Raw genomic sequence first — 15,253 nt, forward strand, 5'->3', positions numbered from 1 at the left:
ATCTGGAAGTGGGTGCAAAACTGTCATGTCATTCAAACTCTACCACTACAAAGCTGCTCATGGGAGATGTTTAGCAACAGGGAATGCAGTTTAGAATCAAGCAACGTGTGTTTTATTAACCAGCTGAACCCTATTAGCTCCTCTCTGCAACTACAGAGATGCAGCGACAGAGATGGATGGGAGACAGGAGCATTGTTTGAAATTACACCATGGCATTGCAAAACCCAATAATGAGGCCCTTTGCAATGAGGAGCTCTCCCCAAAGGTCTGCAAGTAGAAATAGGAAAAGGGTTGGGCACTCAGCCACCAAAACTCCCCTTGGGAGCTGGGAGGGGAAAGGCAGGTTTCCCCCAGCACGATGCTGCACCAGGCACACAGCTGTTTTGGAGAAGGTTTGGTTCCTTGATCTGAGAATCTGGTTTGTTTGAACCCACTCCAAAACCTTGTGTGTGTCGATACGATGCTAAAATCAAAGAAGAGTGGTGGCACCTTGCAGAAGAACAAAGAACAAGCTGTTCATTTTTTTCTTTTTTCTGATGATCTCACTCTCTATGACAAAACAGTTCAGAGAACTTCTTTTCTTCTTTATTGAGGAAAATTACAAACAAAAAAGGATTAGCAAGAAATAGCTGGAAGAGAAGGAAAAGGCATTTCCAGACTGTAAATGCTTCATAAAAACTGCCAACCCAGCAAGTCACATCATTTGCCCCAGAAATTAGAAAGTTGAGTTGAATGGGTTTGAACAGTAGGTGAGGGAACACAGTCAGCAAATCCTTCTTCCCTGTCTTCAGCAACCCTACTCAGTCATAGTACAAATCCAGAGAGACAGACCAAGCAAGTTCACTTCATACCTTAGCATATGTGAATTTTAGGACCATGTAACTTAAAAATGCAGCTCTTCAAGGATAAAACATCACAAAGTAATTCTCTACCATGTAGACACACTCCCCTTTATCTCCATCTCACCTTCAAGCATCATCATTCTCAGGAGGAAGACAAACATGAGCAAATGTGTTGAGTCAACTTAAAATTGAATATCAGGGGTTTTGTTTTAACCTCTATTTCTCACACTGCCTTTATCCCTCAGTGAGATACAGAAGAGTTCAAAGCAGATATAAAGTGTTTGCTCTAGCCAGAAAACAGCCAACTACTCACCTACTGCCAGCAGTTCAAGGCAGTCAGCTTTTCCCTGTTCCCTGGTTAGACCAAACTCTTGCAGCGAATAATTACAGCTCTTTTCCCATTCCCCTGCCCTGGGGTATCATGCTGCTGCTCTTACCTGCAAAGCAGTATTTAGCACCTTGCAAAAGTATGAAAAGCTTGCATAAAGAGAGAGAAATGAGGCCTTTAACCTACATGCACATTTTGTTGCTACTGGCAGTTCTAGAGAAGAGCGTGGGTCTTAATCAAGGCTGAGGTTCTCACATGTGATCACGGCAAACAGGAGAGGACTGTGTCTGCTATGGAGAGTCCCAGTTACAGAAGGGACAGCCAGAGGGGCTACAGGCCATAATAGAGGTATGACATAGAGGTAGACACACAAAAAAATGCCATTTGCACCAAGGCAAAAAATAGCACCAAGACTTGGGGAAGCTGCTGGAACCAGGCAGGGCCATCAGGGATTTTTAACACACACTTTCAAATGAAGGACCTGATCCAAACCCAAATATTTCTGCTTCTCTCTGGCATGTGGATGTACATCCACAACTTAAGGGTCAGAAGTGACCATCTTGGGATAGAGAACAAATGAGAGAGAGAAAAGAGCAAGACTGGGAGAAAAGAGCAGGTGGGAAAGGAAAGAAAGTGCAAGACAGAGAAGAGAAGAGTTTAATAAAAAATAAAAGTGGAACCACAGAAAGAGTGAGTTATTTCTCTGCTCTGAAGCCTGAAGACAAAGGTGGGTGGCTTTAATTCTTGTCTGAGGTTACTCTTCCACCACAGGAAGCCAAGCTGTTGTTCAGAAAATTAGTATCTTTTACTTATTTTAAAATAAAGAAAGTGCTTAAATTTTACTTGTGTGCCCTAGGGCCATTTTGCTTTTTGAAAGCACAGTGCAACTGAGCATAAATCCATTAACTTGTTTACCAAGAAACCAAATTTTTTAAATTATCACATGATGGTTCTTCAGCCAACTGAAATGCAACTAATTACACCTTTTTTTTTTTTTAAGCAAGTAATAGTTTTTCCCTTCTCTAAAGGTCTCTTCCTTGACATAACCTCACAAAAAGACTCTGGTAGAAGGATCTGAATCCTGTAATCTCAAGAGAATGGGACAAGTCCCTGGGGGGCAGAGCAGCAACTTTTCCATCCAAGCATAAATATGACCAGTCTCCAGACCACACAGATCATTTCATGTCACCAAGGCAGGGAAACATAAGGAGTTTCCTTTCCTGTGGGCCACCAGTGAACTCACATCAGCTCTTCATCACCTTGTGACAGAAGATGCTGCCATCCAGAAGGCACCTACTACCTATACCTTTCCTGAAAACTACCTTAAAACTTGGTGCAATAACTCTGCAGAAGAATGAAAGAGCTCTTCTGTGCAAGTGGTACCACTGCACCATTAAGTCAGATACTTACACAAGGAAGGAATTCTCTCGAGGGAAAAACACTAAATACTCAGGACAGAATTCACACAGCATGTACAAGATAAAACATTTAATTGCAGACTGAAGGACATGGGCAATGATATCCAACAGAATAATCACACTGAATACAGATTTTTTCATACTGCTGATCAACATGCAAGCAGAAAAATATAGATAAAAGCAAAGCATGAGTATTTTAATAGTAGAGGTCAGGCCAGAGCATAGAACAGTTGGGGACAGACAGCATAATGATGGAAAACAAAGAGAATGTGACATTTTTTTGACGTATCAAAGGTGTCCATTGAAAAACTGAGACCAGATGGAGTGCTTCTTTATGCAGCAGTGCCTGTGTCCCACCTCCTGCCCACACAGGTTCTCTCCCCATTCCTGTGCTGGTCCCTGCTTACACTGCAGAGGGTCACAGGAGAGCTGGTTTCCTCTCTGCTTGCCCAAGTGCCTAACAGACCCTGTGAGCTGCCAAAATAGCTAGTTCCACTTGGAGGTTTTGCAAATTGTATCGATTTCTTTGCAAGATTCAAGTGTAATGAGCAACATGAAGAGGAGTTACAAACCTCAAATACATCGGATTTATCCACTGAATGTCAGTACTTGCTTTTTGGCCATCTCCGAGAGAACCTCTAGATGACTACTTATGGTTTAGACCCAACATGAATCTAAACTATGTAGAGTCTATCCCAAGCACTTGGAAGATGGATCTTCAATGCTTCATCGAGACAAGATGTCAAGCAGGACACCAAGGCAATGACTGTGCTGCTGTGACTTGGATTCCTGGCTCAGAAGGCACTCTCTGCTGGTGGGGAGGAGTTACCAAGGCAGATTGTACTTAGCTCTTTCAAGCAGTCTCTGAACAGTGAGGTTTTCAGCCAATGTGATGAAAGTAAAAGGACAATTTCGGGTATTCCTGTCATTAATTATTTTTATCATTATTCCAAGACCAACTCAAGAGGTTAACTCTATCAGGAAATCAGCAGTCTTTGAATTTAAAGAGATGGGAAGTGACACCCAGCAGCTTTCAAGATGAATTACAATAATTTTGGGTGTAGGATGTCATCCTGTTCCTGAAATGAAGGTTTACAGTGGGGAGGGACCAGCCTCTCTCTACTGCTAGGTCAGTCCCTTCTGTGATACCTCTACTGTACACAACAACCCAAGGTTGCTTGAGCACTCCCGGGCATTCAAAGAGACCTTGGGATTTAGTCCTAGGCCAAACACATACAATGTCCTTCCACGGAACAGCCTTGACATTTCAACTTCTTTGGGAACAGAAGGTAGCTGCTGGGATTTCACTTTTAGTCATCTAACTCTTTTGTATATTTTTTGAAAGATTTCCAAAACATTCTCATCTGCACCTGGTTTTACTCTTCCTGTGTAACTGGTATAACAGTTCACAATCAAGAAATACTGTAGTGGATTACAGTGTAAGATGTTTTTCCTGTTCACCTGGGTTCTGAAACTCTGCACTGCAATAGATTAAAAGTCAAAACATTTGGTCAGTGATTCTGAGGGATCCTGCCATTTCAGAAAGCTAATAATAAAGAATATATACAGTAGTAACTCCTTTGCTCTGCCTACATGTAACAGAACATATTACTGAAGTATTCCCTTCAAAGTATTCCCTTTCAAAGCTAACCTTTCAAAGTTTATCTTCCTCACGTATCTTCTGACTCTTACCTGCTGAATTTACTGAAAGATCCTGTTTTCTCTAGCTCTATCTGGTCATCCCCTATCCTCTTTGGTTCATCTCCAAAGATTCTCCTCGTCCCTGAGGTCCTTTTCAATGAACAGAAATCCTGAGCAAAGTGCTTTTAGATGTTTGTACTAGAATTTCTGGATCTTCTTTCCATTATCCAGATCCTTAAAGGTATTTGTTGGTTTTTTTCCTTCAATATACAACTAGACACTCTGTTTTTAAGTCTGTACCCACCAATACCCCTGAGATCTCCCAGGACACAAAATCCCACACCTCTAAATCTCTAGGGAATTGTCCCAGGTCCTGAATTTATGAACTCAAATGATCCAGAAGGCGACTTTGCCCTAAGCATCCTTCTTCCCTGCAGGACAGTAAACTAACTTTTATGAGTAATTCTAATGGTATTTGCACATCTGTTTGCATGTTCTGCAGCCGTGGTCTTCATTACATTAGTCCTTCATAGACAATCTACTTCTTATTTTGTTTCAATCCCATGTCTTTTTCCCACACAGCTTTCTTTGTATACTGTAAAAAAAAAGAGCCTTTTGGGATAAAGATGAAATATTTATAAAATACCTATACTTGATACAAAATTCCAGTGTAACAACTATGAATTACCAATAACAAATCCTGTCCATTTTTGCTTAACCAAGGTTAGAATCAATCTTCTTACAAGCAGCTTTCAAACATTTGCAAAAAATGTCTTGACAAATTATGTTCCAGCAATCAATGCTCCAACCAAATCCAAACTTTCTTAATCACCCGAATACCTTATCAACCAGTTTAACGCACTTATCTGGGAATTAGGCTCAGCCTATTTCCCTTTCAACACCAGCAGTTTGGAGCAAGCTGCCCTATGTCCAGTGAAACTGAGGGGAGCCCCACGTCACCGATTTGAGAGATGTTTGTGGAGAAAAGGTGATGCAATTCAACCCTCTGATTCCGTTCAACCCTGCACTGGGAAATTGAAAGTGATGTGTGTTTCCTCTCACAACCCCACGTTACTTTAAAAGAAGAGGCAAAATATACCACACATGCTGCAGTTCCCAGCATTACACTGGAGCCCACTGTGGGATGCAGCAGGGACCTGGATTTGGCACAGATCTGAGGGCATTTTGCAAATTTCAAAGACTCTGCAACCACAAGCCCTTGATAGGAAAAAAGGATATACACCTGCTTTTAATCACTACAATATGTCTTTTTCACTTTGCTAGTGACACAACAAAACCCCTCCAAACTAATCAGCAGGTAACAGGAGAGACCAACTAATTATGTCTGATACTGAAGCAAAACCTGACCAAATGTTACACACAATTCCACTCCCTGTTGGTCTTCTTTAATTTTCTGATATTTGACTCCTGCAGTAAATGTAAATAAATTGCAGTTTATGGTCATTTTACATTTGACTCATACATCAATGTGTCTCTGTCATTTTCTCTCTGGATCTAGTGTCTGTTCATCTTACATATCTTACAAAGAAGGAAGCATAGTAGTTTCATAATGTAACTTTTGATTCAACACTACTCCATTCTTCAGGGTTTATCTTAAGTAAGTCTGCCCAGCAAGACTCCAATTACAAACTCTCCCAATATTCTGTCCTGAAAGGACCAAGGGGATTAGCTGAAGGGTCCTGTACCATGCAAATTTCCTCCTACAGTCCTTAAGTGCCCAGGGGGACAAAGTTGAATAGAAGAGGGAATAGAGCTGAATAGAAGAGCAAAATATAAGTGCACGCCACTTTGCAAAATTAAAACATCCCAAGTGTTTGCAACCTACATCAGAAAAGAATAAAGATGAAAGCAGAGGAACATAAACACTGGGAAGATTCAATGAATGTATCTATTTGCTCCAAAACGCAGACAACCAATGTCACTAAGGATATGAAAACTAGGGCAAACAGTCTGTAGAATATGTTTCTATTTTGCCATCCAACAATTCCTCCTAAAAAAAGATTAAAATTACTTAAACTTGTATTACTTTGTAGAGGTTGTAGGGATACAGGAATGAAAAACAACAGTGAGAACCACATTGGTTATCAATACACACACAAACAAATGTACAGAAGCTCTGTCAGAATGACCCAAAGCACAATTTTGAGATCAGCATCAAAAGACCTGCCCACAGGTTAAGATGACCCCTCAGAAATACATCCCAATCATTTCTGCTGCATCCTTTCCCATCGCAGCCTGACCCTTCACTAGACGGAATTGTCTGCCTTGAAACGTGCCAGATTTCATTTCTGTTCCTACCAGTAAGCAGCCTTCGAACACAACTGCATCAGTACCATGCATTACCAGGAATACAAACACCACCGGCAGGTAATTCCCAGAAGAAATTTGGCAAGTGTGAGAAACCTGCCCGGTGCCACACCAGGTCTCCTAATCTCACCAGCTCTTACGTGCTGAGATCAGAATAAATCTTTAAACCTCTGAACCTTGGGTGAAAACATCCAGGCTTAAAAGCAGTACAGTTATTTTCTGCGAAGGTCTGCAACATCCGCACGACCTGAGAACAGTTCTGCTGTGCACTCCTGGCTGCAGTAATTTGCTAGAAGACGTGCAGAAAGGATCACAAAAAAGCATTGACTGAAATGAACTTATTAAAAACCTCAAGCTACCCTGAAACAGCTCTACAAAGGCTGCAGAAACTAGGTGCAGGCCAGAGCCATCTTTTACTCCAAGCTTATGCTGAGTCATCTAAATCAAGTACAGTTTGTTCATATTTCTGCAGCTGTTACATAAATAACCCTATTTTCCTTCTTTATTGGAGCTGATCTCTTTTAAAATATACACTCACAAATGAGTGAACAGCAAGCTCACCTCCCTACTGCTATCATTAAACAATAACGAGGAGCACGACCGTTAATCAAAAACAGACTCCAATATAAAATCCTCTCAAAACCAGACTGGCCCACTTAAGACATATATCCCTGGAAAAGTTTCCAACTGCTGCAATATCCTACTGCAAGCTCCATTAAAAATACAGCTCTTCCCACAGCCATCCCATGGTTCCTTTGCTAGTGACACCAGGTAGTTTCTCATGACAGATTTGTGGACTACTTCGGCAAAAAGATTCCTTTCCATCTTTTACTGAGGATGTAGCTTGGCAGAGCCCTCCATCCACTGACAGGGGCCACACTGAGAAGTTTTAAAACTTCACAAAGGTGCAAAGACAGTCTCTATCTCTCTGCTTGTTGCCTAAGATCCTTCAAGGCAAAGAAACAGTCATGATCTTGAATAAGTTAACAACAAATACTTGAGGACAAAGACAATTTCATTCTCCAAAATCTTCTGAAATGCCCTGATTTACCTGTCTGATAGAAGAAGTGCAGGCAATGAATGCGGGGGTTTTGTAGTATCTCAAGGTGCTATACACCAGCAGAGAGACATTTTCTGAATTGGGTTCTACATTCTCTGTTGATTTTTGGAGATCTCCTGACATCATGAGGATGCCAAGATATGTGGTTTGCTCATGTTGGGATTTTATGGTGGGGTTTTTTTAAGTGTTTTACATATGGGCAAAAGAGATGGAAAAACTAATAATTTCTTGTAACCACGTTTACATTTTGAATAAGAGCTGTGTTAACTCTTAACACAACTTTGCCCTCATGAGAGATGCAGCCTTGCCAGACCTGGATAAGCTCTTAACGTCTACAACGTCTCTTCTTTGTCATACTAATTACAGCTAGCATAGCAACTTTTAAAGCCAAAAATCCTCAGGGTACCTCCAAAACATGCCAAAAGTTTCTATTAAGCACATGATCGAGGTTCCCACAGGGGCTCTCCTAAACACTGAAGAGCTGGGAACAGTCGTAACTTTGCAAGCAAGAGAACAAGTAAGCAAGCCGTAACTTTGCAAGCAAGAAGTGACCCCAAAGGACCCCCAGCACTGGTTTTGGATGCTCATACCCTGGCTGAGGATCCAACACCTCGTCTCTTGGACAACAAGCTCTGCGGCTGTATCTCTAAGGTGACATCTTAAAAATGGGCACAAAATACAGCTTATATTGCCAACTGCATGTGAAACAGATATCCCTTATAGGAGGCTTGCAAAATAATGTTTTTATTGGGTTCTTCAGATCAGGAAGTATTCGAAAAATTTAACCTTTGGAATTCAGCATTTCAATACTGAACCACAGTGGGCAGAGAAGAAGGTCCATGAAATGCTGCATCAAGTTTGTGCCTCAAATAGCAGCACACTGAGAGGATAAAGGACAAGAGCCCATCAGTTCTTAGTTGTTTTTACTACTCATGCTCACTAAAAGACTCTACAGGTATCTCTTTGCATGACATCAGGAGCCATAAAAATGGAGATGGTTCCAGCTCCTGGACTGCACATCTCTGCTTCAGAGATTTTTCAAGTTTTAAAAAAACACCAAAGCATAGACACAGTGCTGAGATTTCCTTCCTGTGCCTGCTCAGGGAGCCAGTCAGCCAGCCACCATGCCTGCTCCAAGGATGCAGAGGCGTTCCCTGCAGTCACTCCCACTCCGCTCCTCAGTTCCCTCCTGAATGGATCTGAGCCACAAGGTCTCTTCAGAATAAACACCAGAGATTTCAAAAGAACTGAAAGGGTATTTCCATGTCGGTTCTTTCCATGCTGGTTTAAAACCTGATCCTTAGGATTCAACAAAATGGCTTTTCCAGGGAGTGACTTCCCTTAGCTGAAGGCTGAGACAGTGATGGAGTGAGATTAGAGCACGGTGCTAATAACACCAAGGTCATGGCTGTGATCCCCATGTGGGCCATTCACTTAAGAGTTGAACTCGATGATCCCTGTGGGTCCCTTCCAACTCAGAATATCCTGTGAAATTTGCCATATGAAATTCTGTGAGTGTGGGCACCATTCTCACAGCAGATCACAAGCTAAAAGGAGAGGCTGAGCACACAATGCCCAGGACAGGCATAGATAAGGTCACTCTTAAGGAAGGCTCCAGCTCAGAGCATCTTCTCACCGAGAGACCAGGGTGAAACAAGGACCTACAGCTCCAGCCAAAAGGCAGAGATCTGGCACACAAAGGGTTGCTGGAGCAGGCTCCCACCTAATGGTTCATGAAAATTGAAACGTGGGGGTTACCAAAGGCCTTCGGGATGGGACAGCCCCCAGCGGGTGCATTCACTTTTCTGTCTCTTGGATCTTCTCCTCTGTCAGGGTTGGAAAGACAAGGCAGACTTCAAGGGTGGCCACATCCCTGATCAGCAGATATATCCACAAGCCCCAGTTATGAGTGGCAGCTCTGCAATGGCTTTGCAGACTTTCTGGGAAAGAAGAATTCTTGTTCGAACTGGTATTTTCCTTGAACACTTTCTCCAAATGGCTTATGGATGAAAGAAAAATGAAGATGTATGCACCACAAACCAGCTCAGTGAATGGTTCCTGCAGCATCTAAAACCCACGCATATGTGAGCAGTAAAGGCTCAGAAGCCAGAGATTCAACACTTTAGATCGAGGACCTGTGGGATCACAACACTGTCATAAACCTACAGTAATTCAGATGACAAAGCGGAAAGAGAGAGAACAGAGTTCAGCTTAAGATCTCTCAAGAAGACTGTTTACATTTTCTGTGAAACTAAATGGCAATTTTTCCTTAATCTTGCCTCAAAACTGCTATTGTACAGCACAATTAATTTTATAGGCTTCAAATTTTCTTTCACCTCTGCTTTTTTATCAGTTTTACAGCACTGTAATAGTACTCTGTACCTGGGCCTAAATGACATGACAATTCATTGGTCACATTGCACAGAATGAAACCAACCCAAAAAAAGGAAATTATGTCTTTGATATCATCATCTTGCAATGATAAGCAAGAGCAAGAAAAACTAAGCCCACACCAAAAAAAAAATCACTTTATCTTCATTATTAGTGGTGGATAGGCTAATCTAATCATGCAATATTCAAACTAAATGAGCAGAACTGGGATGGCAAAGTAAGCTTACAAGAGAGAAGTTCCTTTGGTCAGAATCATCAAGACTTGGCTTCTGGAGCTTTACTTTCTGTTCTGCTGGCTTACAGCATAGTAAAAGTACAAATAAGGCAGAAGAGAAAGCTCAAAAGGGAATGAGAAGAAAAACACAACTTATAAGGCACATTGTGCTCATCTGACAATTCCCAGCATCCCATAAACACCAAAAAACAATCCAGGCAGTGACCTTAAAAAAACTGGATCCTTTATCCACAGACTGTGTATACAAGGTCAAAGTTTCCCCAGACTTCAGTCTGCAGGACTGGTGCATTAGCTATTCAGCTGTAACTCCCATAATGACAGAAGACAGCTGAGATCTGCTCAAATCAAATTACAGCTCTGTTTATGTAAAACACTGTGGCTCTGCATTTTCTGCCACCAAGACTGAGTGCAGCTTGAAGATGTCTGCTCTACGATTTCTGAAAACAAGCAATTAAAACAACAAGAGAAAAATTAGTTTATTACTCTGCTTATATTTGGTAAAGAATACCTGAGGACAAATTATAGATACAAATGTGTCTACAGCTGAATACAAACACTAAAAGTATTTTGTAAAGTAGATCTCATACCGTCAGGGAGTTGTTTACAGGACAAAGCATCATCAAGATCTCTGGCAGTTGATGGGTCGATGGTGAAAATGCATTCTTTCCTATCCAAAGAAAAAAGAAGAAAAGGAAAAATTATCTCCCAGTCATGAAGAAGGTATCAAAACACAGAGCCCATCACAGATATCCAGACAATAACAACCATGTTTTCAGAAGACTGTTGAAACATCTTCCAATCTCATCTGAAGTCTAAATGTAATGTACTAAAAAAAAAGAAGTATTTAGACAAGTGAATCTCCTTGGGTATTTTTTCATTTTTCTTTTTGGTTTAACTGCTTGCTCATAGCAGCTTTCATTTCATTACAGATATTCCTCCACAAAAGCTATACAATTTAGCCCATCAAGTTCACTACAAAGAAACAAGCAGGAAAAAGTCCTGATGCCTTGCAGCTAGAGTAAAAATAGATTGTTCTTAATTGCAAATTAAATGGAACACAAATAACCCCCATCTCCATGCAGCAGAGTAGGTATCACAGCATCTGACTCTCCACAAGCACAGCTAGCATGGAGCAGAGGCATTGAAAAATGTACACCAAGCTGAATGGTGACAAAATTGAGAGAGAGTTTTGGTCACAGTAAAGACACCCAAGAGGTGCAGTACTTTATAACGCCTACACTGCCAATCCTGCACCAAAGGGAAAAGCAGGTTCCATAGGAAACACCATGAAAGTTACAGAAAGGGCAAACTCCAAATCAGCTCATTAGATCTTACAAATCAATTTGGTGCTCAGGAAAAGCTGAACATCCTTTCAGATGTGCTGTACTAGGTGGCATCTGGAACATGCAGCCCTGCTCTGGAAGGCTCACATGTATGTCCTGTAGCAGTGGGTGGCAGGAACAGTAGGACCACAGATACAGTCTAGGGCCACACGGATGAGACAAGTAAAGCATCTGACTTAGAAACCATCACGTTCAATAGAGCAGAGTCTGGCACCAGTGAGACCCAAAATCTGAAGCACTCAACAAATAAAACTTCCTAAATTCCTGCTTCAGGGCCTCCCTTCATCCCAGGCTGCCCTACAGCAACTTCTTGGCCAGACCCCTGGCCTACAGCAGAGTTCACCCAAGCACTGTGAATGTGGGACTGGAGCTGAAGAGCAGCGAAGGCAGTAAAGGAATGGGTTTGCTGGTTTATTCTGCTTTTATCTTAACCTTTAGAATAAGTTCAGCCCCTCCCTAGTTAAAAGATCTCTGAGCACAATGGCATAGGCTGAGGCTGCCAAGGAAGAGATCAGACTGTTGCTTTTCTTCTCTTTGTAACAGAGACTCATATCACAATGGCAACTCCCTCCTAGAGATGTATAATGCAAACACGTATTATTTTTCTTACAGCATAACCACTGTTATACTCCTGGGGTAGGAGACGTGGGAGGGGGAAAAATTAAAGCAATTTTTTTAAAGAGCAAGTGTCATATGGAATTAGCAAGTCTTAGTCTTTTTGTATGGGTGCTCTCACAGTGAGAGCAATGTCCCCAACTTCACAGACCTACCACTTCAGTACTTAAATGCTTTGGGTGGTATCTGCTGGTGTCAGACAGCTGGCAGCATGCATTTATATAATTCCACCAGGCACACTAAACAGAGATTTTCAAAGACATAAAAATCAGTAAAGCACTTCACTGCCTTTCGAGACTTTGAAAATCTTTTGGAATATGCTGGCTTTCAGATTGGATAGCAAAGCTGCCTTAATCCCCAGATGCACGTTAGTTTCTGATCCTTTGCATGCATCTAAACAAATTAAGAAACTGTGACACTGAAAGATATAAAATCTTTCAACTACACCGGGGCTTTGATCTGTTGCTGGCTAGCTATCCAGCACTGGAAATCAACCAATTTTTAAAGGTTTGCAAACAACCTTACTTCCATAAATATATATTCCTTAAAATTCCACTCCAAGGTACTGTGCAGCTCTCTTTAGGGAGATGTGCATATGCAGATAGACACTCCTATAATACAAGCAGTATGGGGACATGCATGTGTGCCAGCCTGCATGTATTTACACCGGGTCCCACTGATGCACAGTGGGCGTAAAGTCCCCCCAGCCACATCCAGTAAATCTTTAAGTTACTTCATTTAAAAGAGTCAAGAATGGACACGAATGGCTTACTTTATCTGACAAGTGAGCAAGAAAAAGGTTAAAAGCTTCTTCAAAGAGAATGTGGGTTCCTGTGTCAGGGGAATAGATAGCTTATCCCAGATGTTCGGGGCCTGCTACCACAAGCATCTGCCACCCATTGCGAATCGTGGCTCCAGGCAGTTTAAAAATTAACAGATTGGTTTCAACAAAGTGCACATTTGCAGCCTGCCCTGGAAAGAAGAGAGCAGAAATACAGAGGTGCCAAATTCAGAACACATTTAAACAATGGTGGCAACTAACTGCTCGCTTTGCTGAGATGTATTTGACTGGTCAAGTCTATTGCAGAGGCCGGTGGTGGCCCCAGTTCAGGGAACTCAAACCGTGGGGCCGGTGGGGCAGCTCCAGGTTCCCTGGACAGTGCTTTGTGCTCAGCCTGCTGCCCTTCAGGACAAGCTGGTTGGGCTCTGAGCAGCCTCTCAGCAGGTTAACAGCAGGCACGGACAGTTCACAGCCATCTGAGATACTTACATTGACAGATGCAAAGCTGAAGAGGGGTCCAGACAAATTCTGATTTAGCATTTCTCACCAGCCAAGACATATGTTTAACCACCAGGCTCAGATCTGCTTCTCCTTTAAAACTACTCAAGGGACTTGAACCTGTAGCTTGTCACAGGCAGTTTATTATGGGCACAGACTGCAAGGTGAGGTAAGAAAGTAACTGAGCAAGTAAAACAACGAATTATACTCCCTGGCATAAAGATGCTGCAGAAATGTTGCAGAGCCCATGGCCAGGTAGTCAGTGGGAAAAGAGAAGTTGATCTGCAAGCAGAGCTCAAAGTTCACAGCAGTGAGATAATCCTGGCACACAGGCGAACACCTCACTGAAGTTTTCTAAGTGAATTACGCTCACCAGTAACTGCATTATAAAGTGTGTTTAATTATATTTCTGGTTTTCAGTTTCTATTACTGGAGAAGTTTCAGATGGCTACAGGAACCAGGGCTGGCATGTGAAAAAGCAAATGATCCACTGAGTGATGGGACGGCAACGCTGAGCCCAAGGGCAGCACCCCACATATGTGCTCCTCCAGGGCAAGGTCTCCAAGGAAGGCATGTTCTCAGCTATCTCCTGCTTTTTCTCTGGGCCCAGTGGTATCACTTTTATCTTCAGGACACTGCAGAGAGCCATCTCTCATTCCAGAAAATCAGGTAAGGCAATGAGAAGCAAGGGGAGGAAAGGCTGGGTGCGGGCAGTGCACCCTGCCTGCTGCTCTGCAAGCTGTCCCCTCCCTTGGCACCCACACCAGCCACCCCTGTACACACCCCAGGGAGGACCCTGGAGGCAGCTGACAAAAAACATCTGGGTGAAGAAATAGCATTGCTCTCAGCTATGGGGCCCTGTGAAGAGGAAGGAGCCATTCGAATTCCTCCCCTGACCAAACTGTCTGGCTGTGCAATACCCCAAGGGCTGTGGTACAAGGGATCTCAGAGAGATCAGACCACATTTCTGACTGTAACCAATAACAAGACCAACCTGCAGTGGTTTGTATGATTCAACCACAAGAAATAGAACTTTTTATGCACTTGCTAACAAAGATGTCGCTTACACCCATGGCTGCATACTTGCACATTTGCATTGACCACAGGTATATACAAACTGGCAGCTGTCTCCAGCTTCTGGAGGGCCACCAAGGTGATCTTGTGGGTTAAGAAGCTTGATCATCCCCCTCTCCCCCTTCTTTGAAGGCCCCGAAGGAACCATCTCTCATTGTCATCACACCTAATAAAAGTCTGGTTTATTCATTTCAAATTGTCTAAACATACTTCGTAAAAGTAATGAGATGATCCAAGTCCACTTGTTCCAACATAACACACGATTTGGTTAAAGGAAAACTCTTTAGGAGATAGAGACACACAGAGTTAAAAGATTTTCTGGTCTTCATGTTGGAAAGGACTAAAGATAAACATGTGCCTTTAAGAAACCCCCAGCACTGATCGAAAACAAAAATTTCAGTGTGGAAACTTCCACTTTTTACAGGACACTCTTCATGCAAAACAGATGTTTAATGCAGGTTTACAGAGGTGGACTTGCTCTGGCATGGAGTTTCTGTCAATGGAAGAATAAAATGTTTCCTCCCTCCTCCTTGTGGCCAGAGGTTTCGAGCACCAGAGCAAGGCAATGCTTGCAAGAGTTTGGGAGGATCAGGGGAACGACTTGCACTGAGCATGGTGGACCTGGCAAGCAAGAGCCAGGAAAGCACGAGCCACACAGACTGCCCAGCCCCTGCCAGCCCCTGGCAGTGCTGACCCAGC

At 42.5% G+C, this 15,253-nt stretch overlaps 1 protein-coding gene across 5 annotated transcripts in view; it reads right to left on the reverse strand.

Moving 5' to 3' along the window:
* DIS3L2 (DIS3 like 3'-5' exoribonuclease 2) overlaps positions 1 to 15,253 on the reverse strand; it is a 181,692-nt gene that overhangs the window by 77,409 nt on the left and 89,030 nt on the right. For all 5 annotated transcript variants that reach the window (XM_051781609.1, XM_051781608.1, XM_051781610.1 and 2 more), the window contains one exon: positions 10,831 to 10,910. In XM_051781609.1, coding sequence (XP_051637569.1) covers positions 10,831 to 10,910 — 80 coding nt within the window. The remainder of the gene's footprint in view (positions 1 to 10,830; positions 10,911 to 15,253) is intronic.

Source organism: Manacus candei, unplaced genomic scaffold (genome assembly GCF_025592945.1).
Source record: "Manacus candei isolate 608988 ecotype Guabito, Panama unplaced genomic scaffold, ASM2559294v1 h1tg000015l, whole genome shotgun sequence".
In the NCBI taxonomy this organism is placed as follows: domain Eukaryota; kingdom Metazoa; phylum Chordata; class Aves; order Passeriformes; family Pipridae; genus Manacus; species Manacus candei.